This window comes from Mizuhopecten yessoensis, unplaced genomic scaffold, assembly GCF_002113885.1.
Source record: "Mizuhopecten yessoensis strain PY_sf001 unplaced genomic scaffold, ASM211388v2 scaffold11023, whole genome shotgun sequence".
NCBI classification, from domain to species: Eukaryota; Metazoa; Mollusca; class Bivalvia; order Pectinida; family Pectinidae; genus Mizuhopecten; species Mizuhopecten yessoensis.
This window is the reverse complement of record NW_018408840.1, coordinates 473,771-494,850: the sequence shown is the minus strand read 5'-3', so window position 1 is coordinate 494,850 and position 21,080 is coordinate 473,771. Positions and strand designations below refer to the sequence as shown.

Below are 21,080 nucleotides of genomic sequence, written 5' to 3'. Positions count from 1 at the left end.
AACATAATAGCATAACTTAGTTCTCAGGACATGAAATCGACATATATCATCAAAATATTGTTTTCATAATTAGTTTTTCATTACATTATTTTACATAAACAAAACTTAGGAATTGTGTTTGATGATAGTAACCGATGAATTTTGGCCAAATTACACTAAAACTTCACCTATCAGTGATACAAAGTTTAGTTATTAATCTGTCAAACATATAAATAGTCACATGAGGAGAAAATGAAAAACAAATATATATTTCAAAATGTTTTGATGAATTTTCTCTTATATTTGAAAAAATATATACTCAGGAAGATTCCAAAAGATATTTTGGCTTTATGATGGTATAAGCCTGCAGAGATAACCACTCAATAAAGGATATCGCTTCGTTAAATATGCAAGACCACACACTTGTGTTTTTCTAACGAATCAGAAGGCACGAGTTTATTGCGCGGACGAATATATACGTCCGCGTAATAAATGAGTGCTTTCTGATTCGTCAGAAAAACACAAGTGTGTGGTCTTGCTTTTATCACATACCTTCCGTATTTGGTAGAGATCGATACAAAGATTTTATAAACTTTGATATTTTTTTGAAAACATTCCGTATTGCACATGTGCAATACAGAACGTTGTATTTCATGGTCTGAAAATTGCTTGTATTACTATAACAAGATTCAACAGGTATGTGATAAAAAGTAGTTCCGGCTAGTAGGTAAATACAACGTTCCGTATTGCACATGTGTAATACACAACGTTGTACTTCATGGTCTGAAAATTGCTTGTATTACTATAACAAGATTCAACAGGTATGTGATAAAAGGAAGTTAATATGTAACTTTCGACTCAGATTGTCGAGTCTCATGTAAGATAACTTAGGTTATCTGTGTTCTCGGTATGGGCACGAGTAATAAAGAACACGGCCACTTTGTTATGGACAAGATATACCTGTATAATAACATCACCTTAATCGCGTGTTACTCGTCATTGAGAAGTACGCATGACTGGATTTTGTTAGTGTGCTATGTATGCTTATTCCTCTTAACTGATTAACTTGTTATTAGTCTAGAGTCTCATCAGATTGTTAATCTCTACTAGTAACATTACAATATATACTTAACAACTACGAATACAGTTTCATTACAAAGAATTTCAAACCTGTTTTTAGACTCAATGTATCACCATATTATGATATATTTTTAATAATTATAAGAAAAGTTATTGATTCAAACTAGTTTAACAGAATGGTTATAAAACATTCAACATCGACTTTAGCAGGTTGACAAATCAAGGAACAGATTAAACTATGTCCAACATAAAATGAACAATTGATCAATAAAATTAGACAAATTCAGAGGTACGTTGTAAATATTTTCGGTGAGCAATAGTGCATCTTACATATGTTATAACACCTTTTTTTTTTACAATAGATTTCACTTCATGTTTGAAACTCTGAAGGCTGGTTTCAACAACTGGATTTGTTTATCAAATACAATTTTAATATGTAACTAAGACAGTGTTTCATCAGCTAATCAATACAGAGATTCATAGGTTTGTAATCTTTACCTGTAATAGTTGCCGTAAAACACTGTGCCCCGAAGATTTTTTGATATGAAGTTGGTGAGAGTCTTTAGAATGATAGAATTATATTGGTATGAACGTTTGTATAGTCACATCACATTTTGAAATATTTCTTGGTGGATAGACATAAGAGTAAATATTTGTTTTTTCCGTCTTTCTGGGTCACGTTTGCTTACAAACAAATGTGCCACTGCTCAGTGAGGTCGTTTGTAGCCTCATGTATATCTATGAATCTAGACAGTTGTCCTTAGTATTGAACAAAGAGACAAGAATAGTACGTAGGCAGTAGTATATTGTTAGTCGCTAAAGTCATTCTTATACATAACAAATTAAGTCTCTATATAGTAAAGAATGACAAAACTGATAGGTGACACCATATGCCCAAGTTTTATTTAGTGAGATTGTTTATGATAATGTCACAAGAAAAATGATATTCACGTTCACGGTGAAGGTGTTTTTACGGTTTGAGCTCGGATCATCCTGTTGAAAACTGAGTTAGGATTAGCAAGTAAGTTCTGTGGGTGTCCAGTTTCCAAAATCTGCACAAAAAAAGAAAAGAATCAGAATAAGGAATGCGTTTTAACGTAAAATACATAGGAATCAATATCTGTCGTACGATAAACGTTTTATAACAAAATATTCATACAAGAAAACAGTACATATTAAATTATCAAAAAAGATATAATTCTTTCGGGAGTATAACAAGATAAAAACTCCATTTATACATCAGATATTGACCTGACAATTCAGACTCTGCCACAACTTATGTATTATTTTCTTATTTAGACTATTCTAAATGAACTAAAGTTTATTTTCATTATTATTTTCTTATTTAGACTATTCTAAATGAACTAAAGTTTATTTTCATTATTATTTTCTTATTCAGACTATTCTAAATGAACTAAATTTTATTTTTTTTATTATTATTTTATTTAGACTATTCTAATTGAACTAAAGTTTATTTTTGTATTATTTTCTTATTTAGACTATTCTAAATGAACTAAAGTTTTTTTATTATTATTTTCTTATTTAGACTATTCTAAATGAACTAAAAAAAATTTTTTTTATCATTATTTTTATTTAGACTATTCTAGATGAACTAAAGAATATTTTTTACTGATTCTTGGTGTTCTCTTTCTTGTCGTTTGATGATCAATCAACCGGACCCTGCATTTTAGTTTGATACACTCCGACTATTTTGATATAGGAAGGGTGTCGGCTGTGTTCTGATATTCGAAATACCTCTCCAGCTTCCATGATGAGAATGGTGTCGCAATGTAAGACGGTGTTGAGCCTGTGTGCGATCGTAAGGACAGTACAGTCGGAGAAGCTGTCCCGGATCGTCTTCTGGATCAATGCGTCAGTGGACGTGTCGATGGATGCTGTGGCCTCGTCCAGGACCAGGATCTGTTAAATATTAACATTATGATGGTGAGACTATGAATCAAGATCAAACACGGAAATAATTAAGTCCCCAAAACAAAGTGGGGGACTGATTGGTTTTACTCCCTTTCTTCATATTCTTCTTCTTCCTCTTCTTCTTTTTCTGGTTCTTCCGCCGTAAACGTTTCCAGCACATTACTCAAATACTGTTGGACGGACATTAATGAAACTTCATACAGGTGTTCGTCATGGTAGGTGTGTGTGCAAATGACCTTTCATTTTCGGATCTGTTAACCAAGATGGCCGCAACAGCCTCTGATTGGTCGAAATTAAATACTAGTTTATTTTGCTCAAATTTGATATGTAGATGTAATTTTGCATCTTTCAGATAATGGTGGCAGTTTTGGGACCTTTGAATGGCCCCCCATTACAATTAGTACTTGTTTTATTTTTTTAACAATGCTAGCATATGAAGAAGTTTATTTAAAAGTAGGCACAATGCATACTTCTGTTGGTTTATTAAACAATAATAATGCAATCTAAAATATTATACCTCAATATATTTTAAACCACTAAATGAAAATCAAAATAATAAAAGAATATGGCAAATCAATCAGGCAACAACGACTTACCTATGTAACTTATGTTATGCCAAGGACATGTTTTTGTTTTAGATTTGTCAGCTTAACGAACATTTAAATGATGAAAGAATCAGGCAACAATGACTTACCTCTGAAGCTTATGTTATGCCAAGGACATGTTTTTGTTTTAGATTTGTCAGCTTAACGAAAATTTAAATGCACAGTCTTTGTTCAGTATATCTTAAAAAAGGTTGAAGTTCAGAATTGCGACTTTTAATATCAACATGAATTCAAAAGGAACATCTATTGAAAAAAGTAACAAAATTTAAAAAAGATAATTTTCTGATATAAAAAATATAACACTAGCATTCTCAGTGTTATTGCTAACCGATCTAAACAGGCGTTGAACTACTTGGCCGCGACTGCACTACGTCAGGGAGTTAGTTGTATTCCGGCAACGGAAATATTTTAAGCAGAAAAGAATTCTTACGAAATCTCAATGCATGTATCAGACAATTTAACTATGTTTGAAATTTGTTCAGTTATGAAATTACGCAATGTAAAAGTAATTGTATTTGCGTACGTTACTCCAGAGATTCAGAAGTAAGTTAATGTGATGAAATACATTATTTATACAAAATGTATAGATTAGGTTTGAACAACAGGTATTTCGTAACATTTAATATCTCTTTTTTCATGAAATGTTATGTAATTTTAAAGATTAAATGCCTTACCTTATTCCTTCGAAGCACTGCTCGAGCCAGGCATATCAGCTGTCTTTCACCAACAGAGAAATTCTCACCATTTTCTTCGACCTGGAAATCAAGCTGCTCGCCAAACTGTCGTATCTAAAAATTATGGATATTGCAAAATGTAGCGTTACATATACAACGTCAATATGTGCTTTCTTAGCAGAATTTCATTCAAAGAAGAAATGTAACTAGTTGGAAAATCTCTTATATTTCAAAGGCAACAAATCGTGTTATTAAGGTCAAAAGCACTTTCAATTCATTTCTCCTAAGGAACGTTTTTTTTTCATAAGTAAAATGTTCTCTTGTGAATAGAAAATTAATCGGTTACATGCTTTCGTCGTTTTCTAAACCATTTATATATCATGTTTATACATAAGTGTATATCACATAATGTAATGTGTAACCTAGTGAATACAACCATGTCATATTTTTTTGCGTATTAATCCATGTAATATGACCTATCAGCCCTGTGATTGGTTGTAATATTCAATTGTTTCAATTGTGACGCCACGCCTAGGACAAGTACATGAGGTCACAGACTTACGCACTGGCGTCAAAATGGTGGGTTTTTACATTTCAAGGTTGCATAAAAAATGTCGTTTTACACGAATAAATGCTACAGATCTTGATTATGTAAAAAAAGGATCTTACCCTCGTTTTCATTTCATATGAAATTTATGAAACTCGTCACGAAGTTTTCATTCTAGATCGCCTATTTTTAGACTCGTTTCATAAATCTGATATGAAATGGAAACTCATGTAAGATCCTATATATACACAGATGGCAGTCAAATAAATTGCAATCAATTTATCTCCCTTCCTTGTCAAATAAGAAATGAGGCAATGGCAAATCGAAATACCCAACATAATTATGTCAAGTGTAATGTAAAAAATTCTGATCAAAACCGTGATAGAAGATATTTTGATCAGTACCTTCTCTTTCATATGAACCTGCTCCAGCGCGGTCCATATCACCTCGTCAGTATACTTAGAAAATGGATCCAAATTATACCTGTAACGATTTCCACAACATGATACTCAACTTGTTTCTAAACACTGATCATGTTTGTATGTTTGCATCCGAACTAAACAAGGATTCATTTACGTATTAGAATAAAATAGAATGTTTTGTTGCTAGCTAGCGTGAAGAGAAACCTTTTTTTTTCATTTCATTTTCTCCGAAAAAGATTTCATATTTCTTCCAGTATCGAGAAATAATTTAATCTTGCTTGTAACACGCATTATCATTGGCTTAAAGAATTATGTTATCAGCCCATAACGTAAAAATACGATGTCGCCGTTTGTTACGTCGCTTTTGATCTGCTGATACAGCGGCGTATTAATTTCTAAGAGAAAAGAGTCCATCAATAAAAGTGGATTTCCACAGGGATTGTGTATAGTAGATTAAATTATAAGGATTGACTTGAATATGTTTTTTATGTTATGGAGCTATAACACAAAAAACCGGAGGGTACTCTCATCATAAACCGCTTCGCGGTTTATTTAGAGTACACTCCATTTTTTTAATCCTTAAATGACAGACAGGCATATCATTTGCACTTGGTTGGAAACATATGCCCTTGATTTATACCTGTAATAAGTCCATTTGACCAAAATATAACAGGCGAATCACATGCAATTATCTGCCCTGATAGTGCTAGTTAATTTTGATTTAAAAACAGTTATCATTTAGACAGCCTTGTCATGTTCCTAAATAAGTCTACCGGATGTGACGTCAACTGACTCCTGTATCAGTAATAACCACCTGTCTGCACCTGTCCGACGTATCATACCTGAGTGTGCCAGCGAAGAGGACGGGGTCCTGTGGTATGGTTGATAAACGGGATCGGAGTACTTTACGTGGGATGTGGGCGATGTCAACACCGTCAATGTAGATGTGACCCTCAGTCAGATCACATAGACGGAACAGCGCCGCGGCCAGGGAAGACTTACCTATTAAATATCAATACGACGTGGGCAATACATAAGTTTCATTAAAATATGTATATTTCTAATTTATTAACTGGACACAGTTTAAATGAAAATCAAGCATTTATTTCACATCATATTAATAGTCACAGTGACGCAAAATGTTCATGACCCGGACGAAATTTCTGAAAAACCGGAAGATCTAAACACTTTTGAAAACGTCTCACTTGCATACATTATGTTCGTATACTTTTCGTTCTCCTCTGCATCTTCTTACTCCGACACGGACACAGTGTAGATTTTTCCTATTATGTATATATATGTACAATAACTTAACTTCCGTTTAGATATAACAGTAGGATAGTTGGACAGAGACACCTCTGATGACCGAGTAGCGTAATATATTAGAGCGATGGTATATCTTTCTGAAGTCCAGGGTTCGGATCCCGGTCTAGCGCAGCTGATATATTTTTTTTTTAACTCGGTACACTGCTGCTGATAAGCTGTTGTTTATTTCGTCTTTATTATTTCTCATAAAAGTCCCGAAAGGAAATGAATTTCTTTTCAGAAATGATTTTTCAAAGTAATAACCATTCCGAAAACCCCCAAGTTTCCATCATTCCGTTTCGTTTACAAAAACTCGAAATATAACTGGTGGAAGGGAGCTAACTCTTGTAATTTGTCATGATATGTCAAGCTGGTCATGTAAAATTATGTCATTGTTCAGTTAAGTTATATACATATATATATGACCTACATCGTTATGCTGCCGTTGAATACTGTATACTTAATATGCTGCAACTAATAATTTTCATTAAGCTAGAACTAGAAAAGGTCGGTCTTGGATGCTTATAATTTTTTTCTAAATAGATGGGGATTCGTGATACGTTTCCATTTATCTTCTTAGAACTTTTCCTCCAGATTTGATTTCATAACTGCATATTGCTCTGAATTCGTGCAGTATTATTTTCGCCAAGATATTTTAAACAATTGCGCAAGTAGGTCCTTTCTGTCTGTTTTTTGGTTGACAATGGCTAGAAATAGTGACCCGAACGTAACTATCCGACTACTAGTATGTACATTCACATGAACATGTCGACCTCTTGTTTCCGTTTCGTTGTGTTACAGGTCGGGTTACATTACATCGATTTTTTTAAACCTGGATCTTTGTGTTTAGTCTAAAACAAGATCTTACAGTTCTACAATGACACCTGGATCTGATAAATTACTTCATGGCTGAATTTGTGGTCGAATCTTTCCGCAAAAGGAGCGAAAATAACGCTACGACGATAATTACCATGTATACAGAATGTCCTTGTTTATTGAGATATTGTACGTGGAGAGATGCTCACTGACACTGATATATATTATTTTCCCTTAAATACGCTAATCACTTTGTGAAGATGTGCATTTAAGAAAGAATGAAATCTAGCATTTATATACTGATAAATTAATTTTACAAAAACTTCAAAAATGAAGAAAGGATAAAAAGAAACAGCATGCTCTTAATATTCTACCAATAGTTTGTCAAAACTATCTTTTTAATCGAAATACGTTTGCTTATACGACATGAATATAACAATGACGTACCAGCTCCTGTCCGGCCTACTATGCCGACTTTCTGTTTCGGGTGGATGTTGAAGTGTATATTCCTAAGAACTGGATCCATGTCCTTCCGGTAGCACATCAGAACGTCGGAGAAGATAAGTCGTCCCTCCCGCGGCCAGCTCTCATCCGGGACAACGGAGGTGGTATCCGTCTCTGTTTCTAGACTCTTTGATATCAATAACATTCAATTACTTTTGTGTACGATTGTATAATTAATAATATTGATAATAAAATAATTCGAGGTTCTTATATACCGCTTTATCACAACTTAGTTCGCAGGTCGTTTCAAAGGCGGTTCACAGCTTATTATCCGTGGTTATAGGGGCTTTGCAACCAGCCAATATCTTTCTCAACTCCCTGGGGATCATACAGCCGGTGCTGTCATTTCGGCGTTTACAGCTAGCATTCAACAATACTAGCACTGCCCAACCACGTACTCATTTACAGCTGAGTAGACTGGAACAAGCGGAGTAAAGTATCTTGCTCAAAGATACAACACAGTGCCGTGCTGTGACCAGAAACCTGCAACTCTTCGGTAACGAGGCCACCTTCCTACCACTAGACTATCGTGCCTCCAAACTCAACATCAAAAGATAATTAAATACATGTTTCTCCGGACTCCTGATTGGCCAGTTGGATATTATTAACCTTATTTTTTAATTGGAAATTATATGAAATTTCCAATACACCCCTTAAAATGAGTAAAACAATGGATAGTTAATTTAAATTACAGTAAGAAAATGTAGATTTTTTTTTACATATGCTTAGGGCGAAAATACACTTGCTTATCCGCTTTATCTGCTTGAGATGGGAAATGTTTTGTATTTGCTAGTCAGTGTTACGGAGATAATATGCTTAAAATTGGAACTATATTTCTTTTAATACTGGCTTAACTAGGGTCTTTTTTCCAAGATTTACAATGTCATTCGTGTGAACTAGATAGCTTTAGGATTCTTGTATTGGGATTAGTGTGATTGTTTTCCAGTTATTTCGGCGGACAAACAGAACAAACGGACACTCGTTTCTTACCGACTCGTATTCGTGCAGCCGTTGGATGGACGTAAACCTGGCCTCGGTTTCGTTCATGACTCTTACTACGAACTGCATCACAGATACTACCTGCAAGTATACGACATTTAGTCACGTCAATCTAAAAGGTTTCCTCTGATGATAATTTTGTAACAAATAAATGACCATAATGCAATGCTACTTGAAAACAATGATCTGACATGATTGCATGTTCTGTAATCTGTTGAGAACGTGATCTGATATCATAAAGGACCCTTTTTTTCACTGTTTGAGAAAGTAATGTGATGTGATGGTAGACGGTGTTAAGCTGATGTCAATTTTTTCTATAAAAAATTCTGCCAAAGCAATAATTGTTTTCATACTTTGCAAATATTTTACCTCATTTGTAACGATTGTTATGGCAATTTTTTGTACCAAAGTGACAGCTACTTTGAGGAAAAAACATTTGATAAAATGTGAAAATTTGGTACAAAATTCAAATCAAGCTATTTTGTACGATGGCCCATATCAGCCATGTCAAAATACAGCAACTACAAAGGCAATTGGTTTTTGTCAAGTGTGTGACAATTTCTTGTCTAATTCTGCTTTGCTTTCTGTTGTTTTTGACAACGCAGTGTTGGCCCTATACGATTTGACACTTTCGAGCTTTTACATGTAAAGAATCCTCCCAAATTCAACGATTTACTACAACCACATGAAACTCAAAACACAGCTTGAACATATAATAAAAAGATATGGGAGAAGGGGAAACAATTAAGGGTCAAAGGGAAGGAGGAAATATCTTGGTGTGTAAAGACCACCTGTGCTCCATCACGCAGCCTAGTTTTATCAACAACATAATGTCAAGAAACCTCTGACAGAATGTAATTGCTGAAGTGAATTTTGACATGGCTAATATGGGCCATCGTAATGGCACAACAGTTTTTAATATATCCTGGAGGGAGATCTACCAACAGCGGCATTTAAGAATTAGGAAATACAGTTTTGATTGATACACACCGCCAGACAACATTAACATCAGTAGAATTAGTGGTAAACGCACCCTAATGGTCAGTGATAAGGACAGTGCTGCCAAAGCCGGGGATATCGACCCCTTTGTCAAAATCATGGTCATGGTAGTGGCAACTACCAACAGGGACGAGGCGATGTCCAATCTCAGCTCAATCCAGCGCATGCTCCCTTCGAACAACATCAATCCTGTTGATGTTACATCCGTGTATTTCATGCAGCTGTGAAGTATATCAGAACGTGTGATTAAAATAATACTTTAATATTATGATCGATGTTGTTACTTCCTTCAAATGTATCGTTAATTTATAAATATTACTTTATTATTAATTAATTATTATTAATTTTTCAACAATCAAGGCCTCCCGACAATAAAAAAATGACATTGATTTCTTATGTGGGTGTCTTTGTAAAAGTATATCCTGAATATAATTATCTGCATTTGATAATTCAATTCTCACAATACTATACACGCCTGACATTGTGAAGTATTTACTTGACGATGAACTGTGTCTGCTGATTGAACGAGACAATGGTGGACAGGCCAGTTCCGGAAGTGGTCACGTGATTAATGAGAGGCGACCGAGCGACGTTTTCAAATCGTTTCAGCTGCCTGGTGGCTTCAGCAGAAATCTTCTTAAACCAGTAATAGACCACTACGACAGGTAGGAAAGCGATAGCAATCCAGGGAAGGTTCACAGCGGAAGATATCAGCGACATCAAAACCATTAACACGATTTGAAGCATCACGTCCAGTAGATTAGGCAAAAATACATCACCTGAAATAAAAATAAGACGATATAAAGAATAAATGTTGAATAGGACAGGTTACTACTAGATAGCTTTAACTAAGTCATAGAGATAAAACGTTCATGATTTTATCCACAAATAACAAATTTAGAGGTACATACAACTTGACACAAAAGAATGAGTACAGGTTAAGCTAGCCTAAGCTTACACAGTATTCGGAGTTAGCCTGAAATATGTCTCATTACAAAACAAAAATGGGTATTTGCAACACGTAATGAACAAAACAACAGGAACACATTTTGATTAATAAATATAATCTCCACTTTCCTTATTTTTCAAAGTCGTTTATTTACCTTCATCTAAATCTCGCGAGAATCTGTTGAGAATACGTCCAGGAGGATTTGCATCGAAGAACGCCATTGGAGCTTTCATAACTTTGTCTAGAGCTCGGTTGTGAAGTCGACCGGACGCTTTCACCATCACCTTAAAATAGCACGATAAATGATAGAGTTAGGTTAGACTAATAGGATCTTCTTCTAGCTTGAGGGTGTGACAGAGAAATCTCCAACCCGAGGTGTGATGTTTTTTGGCTGTCTAACCCGAGGTTCTCCCGAGGGTTAGACAACCAAAAAAATCACCCCGAGGGTTGGAGATTTTTCTGTTACACCCTCAAGGTAGGGGATGATTATTTTTCTCCCATCCTATTATTTCAATCACAGCTCCAACGACAGTAGTCTGCCATGTTTGTAAACGAAAACACATGTGGGGTATGCATATCTTCATTCACTTTTGATGACGTCACAATTACCGATGACGCATTTTAATGACATCACAATTGAACACGTGCTAATCGGCATGAGGCTATCTCCCCCTAGAGGGTGACAAGCTGATCTTTCCCGGCTAAAACGGGAGACATTCCTGTGAAGGATGGGAGAAATACTATTGTTCTATCAAGGCCGATTTGCATTCCGTACTCATTCAATTTCACTGCAACGAATCTATGTGTTTTCAATAATGAAATCACGTAAGGCATGCCAGAATTGAAATGATGAATTGTCACTCTTCGTAACAGATACGGTACATAGCAATTACTTAGCAGGAGTTAATATTCACGAGGTTTTTGGAATTGTGACCGTCTCCCCTCAACTTGAAAATACATCTCTCTCGAAGAGTAAGCGGCGTTCAGAATATTATACAAATCACTAAGGGATATTCATAAACAGTACATAAAACACCTGTCAAGAGCCAAACGTTTAGCGAATACAATGCACTAAAGCAATGAAATAAGTACAGAACTGAGAAACGAGATTATGTTTATGAATCAAGAGCGACAAGGGAGATACTCATTTCACCAGTTGTGACGTAAAGCATAATGTAAGATTACACTTAATACGCCAGGCAATGTCGAAAGATGGTGAACTGGTAAGACATTTGTCTTGAACCAAATCAAAATGTGCGGAGGAATATGTAAATTAGATGGTATTCGTAAAGACGTTTTTTACACTGCACTTCTATAGTTATTAAACCCTCACACCTCCTTACAGGACAGCAAGCTCTGTTTACTCAGAGAAAATGACACAACAAGGTATTGGCGGAACATGGCTCATCTCTTGGATGGCCCAAAGTTTATTTAACATATTTTAGGATTAAAATATTTTCAGATAGCATTTTTTATGAGTAAAGTTGCCGCCTATAAATTAAGCGCCATCAACATAGAAACATCTTAACATATGTAATCTGATAAGGCATGCGGTGGGAGGGTTAGAAAAATTTGCCGTATAAAAGGTCAAATTACTTGTATCTTTTGTTTATCGTTCAGAAAAGGAAAGATGGCGTGCGGTTGCACATTTTTCTGTCCCCCTGTGGGGTTCACCTGCTGAAACAGGGGCCAGCTATCACGTGGTTTAGACTTGACCAATGCAATTTTATTCCAAAATTAAACACCGGGAAATTCAAAAGTCTTTGTACTTATAACTAGTTCGTATTATGTATTAATTGAACCAACCACTCCATGGTAACAATCTCGTCGAATCAGTACAGATGAGGGAGGAATGTCAGGTTCAGATGAGGGAGTAATAAGTCAGGTTCAGATGAGGAAGTAATAAGTCAGGGTCAGATAGGGGAGTAATTAGTCAGGTTCAGATGAGGGAGTAATTAGTCAGGTTCACATGAGAGAGTAATAAGTCATGTTCAGATTAGGGAGTAATCAGTCATGTTCAGATGAGGAGTAATTAGTCAGGTTCAGATAAGGGAATTATTAGTCGGGTTCAGATAAGGAGTAATAAGTCAGGTTCTGATGAGGGAGAAATTAGTCAGGTTCAGATAAGGGAGTAATAAGTCAGATTCAGATAAAGGAGTAATAATTCAGGTTCAGATGAGGGAAAAATATGTAAGGTTCAGATGAGGGAGTAATAAGTCAGGTTCAGATGAGGGAGTAATAAGTCAGGTTCAGATGAGGAAGTACTAAGTCAGGTTCAGATGAGGGAGTAATAAGTCAGGTTCAGATAAGGGAGTAATAAGTCAGGTTCAGATGAGCGAGTAATAAGTCAGGTTCAGATGAGGGAGTAATAAGTCAGGTTCAGATAAGGGAGTTAGAAGTCAGGTTCGGATGAGGAAGTACTAAGTCAGGTTCAGATGAGGGAGTAATAAGTCAGGTTCAGATAAGGGAGTAATAAGTCAGGTTCAGATGAGCGAGTAATAAGTCAGGTTCAGATGAGGGAGTAATAAGTCAGGTTCAGATAAGGGAGTTAGAAGTCAGGTTCGGATGAGGAAGTACTAAGTCAGGTTCAGATGAGGGAGTAATAAGTCAGGTTCAGATAAGGGAGTAATAAGTCAGGTTCAGATGAGGGAGTTAGAAGTCAGGTTCGGATGAGGGAGTACTTAGTCAGGTTCAGATGAGGGAGTAATAAGTCAGGTTCAGATAAGGGAGTAATAAGTCAGGTTCAGATAAGGGAGTAATAAATCAGGTTCAGATGAAGGAGTAATAAGTCAGGTTCAGATAAGGGAGTAATAAGTCAGTTTACCGTGGAAGCTATGACGCCTTTTAAGGTAGTGAAGACAATAATGGCCGCCAGGGTAGCCAGGTAAATGGTGAGGTAAAAGTCTACGCCGCTAGTTTGTTCCTCTGTGGGTAACCTAATCGTTTGGTTGAGGGAAGGTGTTGACATCGTTGTAGACAGGGTGTTATTGACAGTCATGTTTGCTGCAGATTCTAGAATTCCTGACTTTGTCTGAAAAGAAAAAAATAATCTTTTGTATTGATAACGTCAAGCAATCAATCGATGGTCGGATGATCCGGTGGAGAGCGCACTCACCTTTACCAAGGCGGTTCGATTTCTCGATCACAACTGAAAATATATAGGTTTACCTGATAGGTGAGCATATGGGGACACAATATGATAATGTAGGATTAGATCTTGTAAAAAGTTTTTCTACTGACTAACCTTTTTGAGCAAAATCTCATTTTAAAAGGAAGCAAAACAAAACAGAACAAAACATAACAAAGAAAATAACATGTCAAACATACGGATTTTACATAATATATGATTTTTGGTGAAGTGTATCGCAGAACAAATTCTTACAATATCTTCCAAATGTGTTATCAGAAATATTTGCCGAACGACAAAAACATATCTTCTCCTAAATTTTGTAAAAGTATTCAAATTATATTTTGATCCCAGGACAGCATTTCAGGTTAACCCTGCCCCTTAGTTTTGAATGGAAAATCCTCTTTGTCAATAGTAGGTTTCTTGTTTTAGACAAATCTTTTTTAAGATGCATATTCATTTTTAAAATTGATCATATTTTGTTTTTAATTAAAAAAATCACTAGACCAAAACGAGATTTGAACGTGATTTATACCACGGCAGAACAGATCCTAAAACAATTGTTTGTTCTTATTATCTTTTCAAAAGACGAACCCCTGCTTACTTTCGGGATCATAGTTGTCCGGCAGTTTCCAATTGCACAACTGTTAGCGAAAACTAATATTCTCTACAGACTTAGAGGTTTCCGTTAGTTTCCACTAATTACTCTGTGTACTCTGTCATAGTAGCTTGGAATTTCATCATTTCAAGTTTTGCCTGTTGCTGTTTCTGTTGCCACGTCTTTTTTCTGGTGTTATCGCCCCAACTCAAACAAGGAAAACAAGAAGACCGAAATATAAAACAGAACAGTATATGTTTCCACTGTTTCGTAATGAGTGCTAACTGAGTGCTAATCCTAACCCCTAACCCTAAATAAAGCTTATTTACACGCACAACCTTAAATAGTATATAAAGATTGAGATGATTCCGAGGAAAGTGTTTTCTGCATCGACAACTCCACCATGTAAAAATACACATAACAATAGACGATACAAACAACCAAGAGGATACATTTTGCTTAATTATTTACGATAATGTAAACTTACCGTTTGTCCTAGCCAAATACCCAGCCACCAATCTCCGAATACCACTATTCCCATGGAGAGTATGTACAGTAATAAGACTGCTGCTGCCAGGCCAAACCCTCCGGCAGCATCTATGTATGACTTGTATGTTCCGAAGGTTACCATACCGTACCCGGCGTCCTCCTTCTGGGTCAGCTTTCCTGTCACAATAAAGTATATACAGCTTTATAATACTTCCTACGTTCCCTTAATGTCCAACTACGGCAGTCTATGTCTTAAACGTAACAATACTTCCTATGTTCCCTTAATGTCCAACTACGGCAGTCTATGTCTTAAACGTATTAATACTTCCTACGTTCCCTTAATGTCCAACTACGGCAGTCTATGTCTTAAACGTATTAATACTTCCTACGTTCCCTTAATGTCCAACTACGGCAGTCTATGTCTTAAACGTATTAATACTTCCTACGTTCCCTTAATGTCCAACTACGGCAGTCTATGTCTTAAACGTATTAATACTTCCTACGTTCCCTTAATGTCCAACTACGGCAGTCTATGTCTTAAACGTATTAATACTTCCTACGTTCCCTTAATGTCCAACTACGGCAGTCTATGTCTTAAACGTATTAATACTTCCTACGTTCCCTTAATGTCCAACTACGGCAGTCTATGTCTTAAACGTATTAATACTTCCTACGTTCCCTTAATGTCCAACTACGGCAGTCTATGTCTTAAACGTATTAATACTTCCTACGTTCCCTTAATGTCCAACTACGGCAGTCTATGTCTTAAACGTATTAATACTTCCTACGTTCCCTTAATGTCCAACTACGGCAGTCTATGTCTTAAACGTATTAATACTTCCTACGTTCCCTTAATGTCCAACTACGGCAGTCTATGTCTTAAACGTATTAATACTTCCTACGTTCCCTTAATGTCCAACTACGGCAGTCTATGTCTTAAACGTATTAATACTTCCTACGTTCCCTTAATGTCCAACTACGGCAGTCTATGACTTAAACGTATTAATACTTCCTACGTTCCCTTAATGTCCAACTACGGCAGGCTATGTCTTAAACGTGTTTGAAGCTTTCACATTATGAGGGACTCAATCAAGCATTGTCATTAACATGAAGTTGGCACTTTGGGGGAAATTTGGCAATGGATGTAAAGCGAAATATTTGGTATTGTTGATGTGCTTTTTTAATTATAAAAATCAGAAGATGGAAATCCATTGAGTATTCATTGACTTTTAAAATGCAATTCAAATGTATCGGCTAAACATTTGCAAGTTAATTCAGTGACTTTCAGTGTAGTTTAGATATGTTTTGTTAATGCCTGCAGACAGAAAGGTATAGCAACTTATGACGGCCACTCTACTCATACGAAAAAGAAAATAAAGCTGCAAGTAGTCTTGTACTAACATGTATTATTTATATCTCACCCTTGCTCTCGTTAGTAGAGGAGGTCTCCTGTTCGTCTTTTCCTGATTTTACCTTTCTTTCACCACGCTGGTCAGAAGAACCCTGATCATCCTCGTTTCGACTTGACGACGTTGCTTCTTTCCCTAGTGATAACAAAATACTGATCTTGATATGTTCAACTGATATAAAATTTATATATTTTACAATTATTATGAAACAAATAATTTCAACTTATAATAATCACTCTTGTTGGCCTACATGTTAGCGCGCGTGGGGTCTTCATGTGGAAGCAAACTGGAGTATCCGGAGAAAACCCGTACGACACGCAGGTGATCCCATTCTATTCACTCCGATCGGGGAATCAGACCCCGGCAGGTGATCCAATTCTATTCACTCCGATCGGGGAATCAGTCCCCGGCAGGTGATCCCATTCTATTCACTCCGATCGGGGAATCAGACCCCGGCAGGGGATCCCATTCTATTCACTCCGATCGTGGAATCAGACCCCGGCAGGTGATCCAATTCTTTTCACTCCGATCGTGGAATCAAACCCCGGCAGGTGATCCCATTCTATTCACGTCCGTTTGGGGAATCAGACCCCGGCAGGTGATCCCATTCTATTCACGTCCGTTCGGGGAATCAGACCCCGGCCGCTTGATGTTAGGCGAGAGTATTATGCGCTGCAACACCCAACCACCCAATATTTAAATACTCGCTCAAAATGAATGGGAAAAGCTGGTGTTCTTGTTAATAAGATGTAATGCCATTATTGTGCTACATTGTCAAGATATACAAACTATCACATGCTTAATTCATTATTATTTAGAAGTAATGCTGACAATACATTCATATCATACAAAAAACTGACTGACAATTTGTCTGCCTTGTGAATTTTAATCACGCTACAGTCTCTAACAATACATATAACACGCTGTGCTGACGATGTGCACCTTCACATGTCTTTCTTCTTGCTGATGTCTCCCCTGTTCCTGTTTATCGTATTTTGTGACGAGCTTTACTTTCGAATTTAACCTTGTGTGAACAGTAATGTGTACTTGTTTCTATTTATGAATCTGTGGTTGCCCTACGAATGCCGTACGTGATATTTTGATATGCAGAACATGTGTCCTACCTGTGGCCGCTGTGAATGCACTCGTGGCATGGAACTGGCCCATCATGGAGCCGTAGTAGCCGCCACAGTCCAGTAGATACTCGTGGGATCCGTGTTCAGCAATCCGACCCTCGGCCATTACCAGGATCTCGTCACAATGTTTCAGATACTGACAATTAAAAAATAATATTGTGACACAAATATCTGGAGTCACTACAGTCATATTTTGTTTAAAAACTAAGTTGGATAGCGTATGAAAATAATAACGACCAACCAATATATTTGCTTTCAATGTCTACATATCCATCATGTTGTCACGATGTAAATGAATAAAGTAACGGGTTAATAATGCTTAAACATCTTTCTGTAATGCAACTACCTAAATAGGATTACATGAATTTCTTGCACAGATACCACCATACTACCAGTATACTAATGTTTAATACGATATTAATTTTAAACATTTATAGACAAATCGTATTCAAACTATCTGTATTGTTACCCATTTTTACAATGAAAGCGTCTTTTGCGCGACTTCGCAGGTTGCGACAACCTGCAATGGGATCGGAAAGTCTTTACTTCGTATTACTGCATGTATGAGACTATGAGTTGTAATATTATATAAAATAAAAATATCTATATTGAAACTTACAACATCCAGACTAACTATAAGTAGACTACCTTATTGTAACTACCTGCTATGAGACTATCTTACCTACCTGTAACTGATGAGTAACCAGTATGACGGTCTTTCCAGCTAACATTTTCTTGATACACTTGTGGAACAAATGTCGGCCTACGTGGACGTCCACGGCAGACAGTGGGTCGTCAAGGAGATAGATGTCGCTTTTACTGTAGACAGCACGCGCCAGACTCAGTCTCTGTTTCTGCCCACCACTGATGTTAATCCCCTTCTCTCCTATCTGTAGGTGTCGATGTTAACACAGACATCAGATTCTACCTTCGTATTGATTTTATTGACATATCTTGAAATATCAATACGTTGTTAGGTGCACCAATATGCAAGATTCTGAAGAAGCAGCTAGGTAGAATTTATCTTTTATCATTGCAAAACATATTACAAAAACATTGCCTAAATTCTATGTATAATATGATACCAATTATGTGAAATGTCTTGATAATGAATTGACAATTATAACTCAATAGCGTACCTCTGTTTCATCCCCATTTGCCAATAAATCTAGGTCAGGTTCAAGACCGCAAGCATATATCACTTGTTTGTACCTGGACAACGAATGATCAAGTTTAAAAAATCTAAGTAGGTGGTAGAAAAAGAGAGAACCAACAAAACTGTTAATCTGACTACAACATATTCAAATATCTTGTCTACTCTGACTAATATGGTGTTTCGCACAGGATGTTGAATAAGTTATCACTCACTCAATTAACTTCAGGATATAAATCTTAGATAATCACCAGTATAAGTACCATCTTATGGTAACATTTTAAACATTTTATTATCAAGAAATCACATTTGAAAAACTGGTATGAATATATTATTAAGCTGATTAAATAATTAAAATGTAAATCAATTAAGAAGTTGCAATGTACACTCTCCATAAATGTATAAGAATTATATATAAAAGAATCAGAAAAATACTATTCTAATTGTTTCAGGGATATATTTCTAAGATTTAAGAATGTAATTTATGGGAAAATGTTTGGCGGTTTTATGTTGGTAATATTATTAGCTATAGTTACAAATCAAAAACATGTTTTCGCAAAACAAAAGCTCTATAGCAACTGGTAAAGGTTGAAATATAAAAAAAAAATCTTTTAGGAATATGAGTTTATATCCTTGACAATTATTTACAACCTATGCAACCTGTAACGTTATTCCAATCTGATATAGTAAACAAAGCATTTAAACGATCTTTACAACTACATTTTTGCCATTTTCTACATTTCCTGCAAAACTCATAAAGATTTGTTTCTTGTATCGAGAATCTCAACAAATGAACATCCAATTGATGACGTATACTGTAGTTTACTCAGCATACCAATCAGCATCATACGGCTGGCCAAATACAATGTTGTCTTTAAGAGTGCCGTTGAAGATCCACGCTTGCTGAGCTGCGTAAGCCACGCTTCCATGAACCGCAAGATGTCCAATTGACTGTGGCATCTAGCGGGCCAAATAAATATTTATTAAGTAATGGTGTTAAGACATTTATATGTGTACAATGTGCTAAAAAGCAATTTAAAAATAAGGTATTATGGTAACGTTGTTGTAATGACTGATCTATCAAAAAGGAGTTTTCAAGTTTAGTTTACGAATACATGTACGTTTTCACTAACAAAATCGAAATCTAAATTTATAGGTTTTTTAATATTATATTTGCAGAGATGACAAAACATCTTCACTTAAAAGAAAACTTCGACAATGATGTATGTCTTACTCGTCCAAGGATAGCAGATATCAGAGATGATTTTCCACACCCAACAGCACCACATATACCGACAAGTTGTCCCTTTAATAAATATGACATGATAAGGTAGAAATCATCAATTTATACTGACTGCATATGATGACAATTTGTGAGGACTATAACGGAGAGAAACTCTATATGAAAAATAGATTATTAAAATATTCAGCCAGTAAAACGCTCATTAACGAAATCATTTTGTCCCTTTTTAGATGTTTGTTACTGCAAACCTCACTGAATGCTAAAAAAGAACGACCTAGGTTAAAACTGTAATCACAGCTATAAACATCACAGCATTTTGGTTAAAGAGTAGCAACGCGAACAAATGAGTAAATTGTTATATTCGACCCATACTCAACTATCGCTGACATGCAACCAGATTTATCGTGTCGATCCATAAACAAAGACTTCATGGAATCAACGTAATAGTCAACTTTGAAAATTTAAATAGCATTGAGTAACTACACCTTAGCATTTTAAAAGTAATTTGTATGATTTCTCAAATCCGGATATGCAGCGAAATAAGTTCGTGAAACATTATCTCTGTAAGGGTTCTATTAATGTCCTGGGGCCTGCATATTAATACAGATTGTACATATCCCTATGTAATATGCACAAGCAATCAATACAATCGGGGTTTATCTTGTCATAACAATTAGTGAACCTTTGCATTAATTTATGAAATAAGATTTAATATTCAATCAATATAGATATAAACATGTAAAACAATGATCATATTCCCACAATTATTAAACGAATATCGTTACAACATTTGATTTCTGAGAGTCACCTATATCTTGTGATTGATCTATATTTACAAGTACCTTGCGAATATTTATTAAAAACTTCGGCACTAATTCAGCTCACCTTTTTCACGTTCAGATCGATACTATCCAGGAGCAGAGAAGAGATGCTGGCTCTATCTAAGATATTAACGAATTGGTTTTTTCAAAATCACATATTAAGATATGAATGCATCTAGAATATTTCCCATTTTTACAGATTTGCAAATATATTAGATTGGGACAAAAATTATGTCAGGTTTAAGCTAAAATCAACTCGTCTGCTGTCCATACTAAAAAAAGCAAACCCTCCC

General features: G+C 35.8%; 1 protein-coding gene across 4 annotated transcripts in view; it reads right to left on the bottom strand.

The window, feature by feature from the left end:
* Positions 1-1,936: 1,936 nt before the first annotated feature.
* The window catches only part of LOC110464705 (multidrug resistance-associated protein 5-like), a 31,578-nt gene continuing 12,434 nt past the window's right edge, over positions 1,937-21,080 (bottom strand). For all 4 annotated transcript variants that reach the window (XM_021520058.1, XM_021520057.1, XM_021520059.1 and 1 more), the window contains 19 exons: positions 20,852-20,907; positions 19,958-20,029; positions 19,559-19,683; positions 18,710-18,782; positions 18,257-18,460; positions 17,559-17,706; positions 16,447-16,569; positions 15,024-15,202; positions 13,636-13,842; positions 10,966-11,095; positions 10,359-10,641; positions 9,897-10,083; positions 8,855-8,944; positions 7,808-7,991; positions 6,082-6,241; positions 5,222-5,300; positions 4,271-4,384; positions 2,815-2,979; positions 1,937-2,111 (listed from right to left, as the gene is read on the bottom strand). In XM_021520058.1, the coding sequence (XP_021375733.1) occupies positions 2,013-2,111; positions 2,815-2,979; positions 4,271-4,384; positions 5,222-5,300; positions 6,082-6,241; positions 7,808-7,991; positions 8,855-8,944; positions 9,897-10,083; positions 10,359-10,641; positions 10,966-11,095; positions 13,636-13,842; positions 15,024-15,202; positions 16,447-16,569; positions 17,559-17,706; positions 18,257-18,460; positions 18,710-18,782; positions 19,559-19,683; positions 19,958-20,029; positions 20,852-20,907 (2,678 nt within the window). In that variant the 3' untranslated portion in view covers positions 1,937-2,012. The remainder of the gene's footprint in view (positions 2,112-2,814; positions 2,980-4,270; positions 4,385-5,221; positions 5,301-6,081; positions 6,242-7,807; positions 7,992-8,854; positions 8,945-9,896; positions 10,084-10,358; positions 10,642-10,965; positions 11,096-13,635; positions 13,843-15,023; positions 15,203-16,446; positions 16,570-17,558; positions 17,707-18,256; positions 18,461-18,709; positions 18,783-19,558; positions 19,684-19,957; positions 20,030-20,851; positions 20,908-21,080) is intronic.